Here is a 5,693-nt window from a genome sequence, read left to right as displayed (position 1 = left end):
TGGGGTTTCTCTAGATGACCAAATGTGTAACAGCATATCTGGTCATTCATTCATATTCATCACACGTAATTGAGATGACAATTGCACATTCCCAGTTGCAAGGTGTATTGATTCGTGTTAAGAGCTGTTGAATGTTTGCACTCTGACTTGTCATTCCTCAAGGAGGTTCTATTTCCTTTGTAAAAAATGCCACCTCTAGCTATCATGTTATAACTCTGTTATAAGAACAACTGTGCCCTTGATACTTTCAGGGCATGGTTGATCTGCACTGTGGTTTTATCAAAGTGAAATTTGATTTGATATTGTTTCACCTTGATTTTTTACTACTTCTAGTTTTTTTTTGCTATTGGAAGAGTAGTTTAGGGGTGACATGACATTAATCTTTGGACTGGACTAATTTCCCTGCGCTCATTCAGTGTATTTCTCTACTCACTTTGTCGAAAGTGAGGCTATATTTTTTCAATTTCCTTATGAATCCTTCAACGATTTTCACTGTCGCCCTAGCCTTCACATTTGGCTGGGGATAGAGTGAAGATGATGTATGGCCTTGAATTTCACAGTTCTTTGCCATGAATTGAGGGTCATTGTTGCTCACTGCATTGCAGCAATAGCTGAAGTGTGCTTTCAGGAATTCTACAATCCCATCGCAAGTCATTCCTGTCATCTGCTCCAACTGCCAGTGGTCAGAATAGTAACCAACATGGTAAACAAGTTCCTACAAGAGTGAAGAGATCTATTTCCAAGCTCTGTCCAGGATGTCATGCAGTATAAACGCTCCTTTGCCTGCAGAGCTCAGTATCCATTACAAGCACTGCACTGGCTGATGTGGTAATTAATCTCATTGCTCATTTACACCAATGAAGCACTTCTCTTGCCTTCTTCAGAATGGACTCAATTCTTGATGGACAGGCTTCATCATTTCTTTTCCTGCCTCTTTCCTTAAGGAGACTATTTCCTTTGTACAGAGTGCCATCTCTGGCTATCATATTGTTTATCTTTGCCCCACACTCTTACAACAGCTGTGCCCTTGATACTTTCAGGCCATCATTTCATCAGTTTCCTGTGGCTCTTGCTGCTGAATTGACTTGATTGGAACAAGGTGTTTGTCTTTCAGACTCAATGTCTCTCTGGACTGATAACTTCCAGACTATGTCAAACTGTTGCTTCCCATTGAATCTGGAATGTTTCAGACTCGTCTTAGCATTCTGTATTTCCTTTATAAGGAGAGGCTACACTTGACATCTTGTTGGCAATATATATCTGTTTCCCCTGCTCATATTTCATAACCAGATGAAATCTCTGCAAATACAGGAGCATTCGTTATAGACGTTTGGAGCAGATCAAACTGATTGGAGAAAAATGCTTTAAAGTGGTTTATGGTTGGATTCCACTGTCATGTTGTTATCTCTCCCCAAACATTATGGACATATATTCCTTTCCTCCATGTGATGTCTGTTATTATATTTACATCCTGCCCTCTGGCCTTCATCTTCCTGCTGACTCTTTTTGCAAATGTTTCTTTTTTCCCCCCAGTATGTTGGTCTGCATCGTCTCTTAGAATAATGTAAAGCTATGTCTGTTCTCCAGTACACTGACTGTTATTGTCAACCTCAGTGCTTCTGCTTGTTAACTTTCTTGAGAAGTAGGGTTCTCCTTTCTCAGCAGATGTGCTCTCACAACAGAATCCTTTACACTTAGGCAACCCCCTCTGATGATATCATTGTTCAGTTCTCAAAACTCAGAATTCACCTAAATGTATCAGTGTGGCCATGTACTGATCAATAGTCACCTCCTCCTCTTCAATTCTGACTGTTGAATAAATATTGTTTGTATGTAACATTAAAACAGAGGTCAAAGTGTGTCTTCAAAATCTCTCCTGTGTTGCTTTTCTGTTCCTCAGTCACATTTAAGCTGCAATACCTCTGCTTGCTTTCCCCAAGGGGATACTTAGATTGCAAAGCTTTTATGTTCAAGTTTTAAAATAAAATTCTGTTGCTGATTCATATTTAGTGTATTCCTCAGCAGTTGGAGAAAGTTCCAATTCTGTCTCCTATCTCCTTCCATTTCTACAGCAGCAGGAAATGGGAAATGCACAGTCATTTTGACCTAGCCAGTAATTGGAAGTTGCAGTCTGGTTTTATTTACTCATTCCTTGCTGTTTCTTTCAGTAGTTGGCTCTCTTACAGCTCAGAAAAATCCATCAATTTTCAGCTGCACCACTCTGACACCATGTTCCAAATGAGGAGTGTTTATTGGATGCCACAGGCTACACACAAAGGTGCTTACAGCAGAGGTTAGCTAGTACACAAAGTACCGTTGTATTTCTCCCACCATCATGAAAATGTGTCACTACTTCTAATGATTTATATATCAATACTCCCAGATTAGTTTACTCCTGTGGCCCAGACTCACTTTTCTCAAGCAGCATGTATTCACCTTTTTTCTTATTACTAAGATGTTCATGTTCAAGTCCATTTGCCAATTATAAATCTGTCACTGTTCAGAATATTTCAGATCCAAGGTAGATAACCTCAGTAAGTTGATCCCTGGTTTCACAGGATTGTTGCAGGAAGCGTATCAATGTTTTGCAGAGGGTCCCCAATGAGTATTCATATTAACAGGTGTGTCGGTTCTTGTAGGGAGTACTTGGGGAGTGTCGATATTTACAGAGGGACCCTGGGGAGTGTTTCTACCTCCAGGTGTTCTTGGGGAGAGTCGATATTTACAGAGGAACCTTGGGGAGTGTGTCTACCTCCATGATTCCTGGGGAGTGTCATTATTTACAGAGGGACCCTGGGGAGTGTTTCTACCTCCATGATTCCTGGGGAGTGTCATTATTTACAGAGGGACCCTGGGGAGTGTGTCTACCTCCATGATTCCTGGGGAGTGTCATTATTTACAGAGGGACCCTGGGGAGTGTGTCTACCTCCAGGGTTCTTGGGGAGTGTTGACACTTAGAGGGGTCTCTGGAGAATATTGGTATGAACACGATGTCATTACAGGGGGTCCCTGGGGAGATCTGTATTTACAGGGGTCCCCCTGGGGAGTGTTTGTATTTACAGGGGCTGCCCAGGGAATGTCTGTATATGCAGGGGGTCCCCTGGGGAGTGTCTGTATTTACTGGGGGGCCCCTGGGGAGTGTCTGTATTTACTGGGGATTCCTGGGAAGTGTCTGTATTTACGGGGGTCCCTGGGAAGTGTCTGTATTTGCAGGGGGTCCCTGGTGAGAGGCTGTATTTATAGCAGTCCCTGGGGAGTGTCTGTATTTGCAGGGGTCCCTGGGGAGAGTCTGGATTTACAGGGGTCCTGAGGAGTGTCTATATTTGCAGGGGGTCTCCTGGGGAGAGTCTGTATTTACAGGCATCCCTGAGGAGAGTCTGTATTTACAGGGGTCCCCTGCGGAGTGTCTGTATTTACAGGAGCTCCCTGGGGAGAGTGGATATTAACGGGGGAACGGTATCCCTGGGGAGTGAGCGGTGAATTAGCTGTTCCACTGCACGAGTGAAGGAAGTTCAGAGAGCCACGGGAGTGGGTGATTGATGAGGAGTTGGAGAAAGAGCCTATTCAGAAATGTAAAACTGAACAGGTAGCTGCGGCCAATGCTCTAGGACTGGGGGGGGGGGGAGCTGGTGACAGCGCCTGAAGGTGAGCAGGTCAAAACTACATCTCCCACAACACACTGAAGATGACAATACCCGGAAATGGAGATGAAAGTCTCAGTGCAGCGACAGGGGAAGAGATTCGATTTGCACGTTCCTCCGGGGGGGGGGGGGAGAGGGAGCTGGAGGTCAGTGTGACAGAGACAGTCCCGGGGGGGGTTGGGGTTGGTGGGCGAGGTGAGAAAAGCAGGAAGGGGACTGGGGCTGCACACTGATGTCTCTGCAATGAAGGGTGCTGCATTGGAAACTGTCCTCTGCCCCTGTGGAGCTCAGGGACTTTTATGTCTGTGTGTGTGCGCAACGCTGTGTTGTTACGGGCTAATAATGTGAAGGATTGTGAACGTCAGTGTCGAGCTGGCTGTGCTCATGACTATCACAGCAGCAGCCGCAGAGGGAGCTGACACACACACACATACACAGAGGAACATCCTGCAGACTGCTCCTGACACTCACCAGCCTCAGAGAGAGAGAGAGAATTTCCTGCCATTCTCTCCCCTCCTCAGCCCCCAGCTCTTTATTTTACGGGTTTTTTTGTTGTTGTTGCTGTTCTGACAGCGCTCTGGGTCTGTCCCCACGTTCCCCAGTGACTCCCTGGGTCATGGCCGGAGAACATGCTTTAGAAAGCAAGGGTTACTAATCCCTCCCTCCCTTGCCCTCCCAGCTGGGAGGGGGGAGAGGCTGAGGAGACATCTCCCCATCTGAAGGTGGAAGAGTTCTCATGTGCATCCCTGTGCCCTGGGCGGTAGTTAGCAGGGGAGGGTTGGGGTGGGTTTGTACGCACACGCACAGACAGGGAATGAATGGACCAGGCTGGAGTGAGTTAGAGTGAGCTGTGTCCCTCAATGTTCCGCCCTGGGGGCTGCCTGTTGCTCACCCTCTGCCTGTCCCTACTACTGCCTGCTGCTGCGGCTATGGGCTGTATTAGCAGCCTAGTGTGTAAACCCCGAGTCTGCCGTGAATCCATCTGTCTCAAGGAACTCTCCGCCACCATCGACACCAATCCCACGGTCATCGACGAGAGCTCGGACATTGTGCTCCGGTACCGGACCCCGTATTTCCGAGCGACCGCCCGGGTCTGTGTGCCTCCAATTCTCCGGGCCGAGACGTGGGTGGTCGGCTGGATCCAAGCCTGTAACTACATGGAGTTTTACAACACGTACGGGGAGCTGGGCATGTGAGTATGCGAGAGGCAACCGCTCTGTCTCTATGTCTCTGGGCACTGACTGGGCAGGAACTGGGCTTGAGCGGGCACCGACATCTGTCACTGAGTGGGGTCAGGGATCTGTCACTGAGTGTTGGGTTGTTAGTGTGTCTCAGTAAATGTTAGACTGTAAGTGTGTCAGTGTCAGACTCTGTGTGGGAGGGTGTATGAGTGTTAGACTGTGTGTGAATGTGTATTAGACTGTATGCGTGTGTTAGACTGTATGTCTGTGGGTCAGTGAGTATTAGACTGTGTGTCAGTGAGTGTTGGGATCCCTCAGTGTGTGTCTGCAAGTGTAGAATGTGTGTATGTGAGCAATACAGAGTTTGTGAGAGAGAAAGTTTGTGTGTGATGGTTGAGTAAATGTGTGTCTGTATATGTGTGAGAGATAGTGAAGGAGATTGTGTGGGACTGGTATGAGCAATAGTTTGTGTGTACACAAGTGGTTGTGCTCATAAGTGAGTGTGTGAATGTGTGTGTCTGAGTGAGTGAAGGGATATGTGTGTACGAATGAGTGTGTGTATGACTGAGTGAGGGAGTGTGCATATGTGTTTGTGTGTGTGCGCCCGTGTGTGCATGTATGTTTGAGAGTGAGTGAGTGAGTTCAAACACAGAAATTGTTGGAAAAACTCAGCAGATCTGGCAGCACCTGAGGGGAGAGAAACAGACTTAATGTTTCATGTCCAGTGACCCTTCCTCAGAACTCTGGACCTGAAATGGTAACTCTGCTTCTTTCCCCTGGAATGCTGTCAGACCTGCTGAGTTTCTCCAACAATTTCTGTTTGTTTGATTCAGATCTCCAGCATCTGGTTCTTTGTTTTATTTTAGTGACT

The 5,693-nt window shown here is 46.6% G+C and overlaps 1 protein-coding gene across 1 annotated transcript in view; it reads left to right on the top strand.

Moving 5' to 3' along the window:
- The first annotated feature begins 3,869 nt into the window (after positions 1–3,869).
- fam78ab (family with sequence similarity 78 member Ab) overlaps positions 3,870–5,693 on the top strand; it is a 31,815-nt gene continuing 29,991 nt past the window's right edge. Inside the window, exon 1 of the mRNA XM_043720553.2 lies at positions 3,870–4,833. Within this exon, the coding sequence (XP_043576488.1) occupies positions 4,502–4,833 (332 nt within the window). The 5' untranslated portion in view covers positions 3,870–4,501. The remainder of the gene's footprint in view (positions 4,834–5,693) is intronic.

This window comes from Chiloscyllium plagiosum, unplaced genomic scaffold, assembly GCF_037043375.1.
Source record: "Chiloscyllium plagiosum isolate Xiang-an unplaced genomic scaffold, Cpla_swu_hap1 HiC_scaffold_21, whole genome shotgun sequence".
Lineage (NCBI taxonomy): Eukaryota > Metazoa > Chordata > Chondrichthyes > Orectolobiformes > Hemiscylliidae > Chiloscyllium > Chiloscyllium plagiosum.
This window is presented reverse-complemented; position numbering and strand designations above follow the sequence as displayed.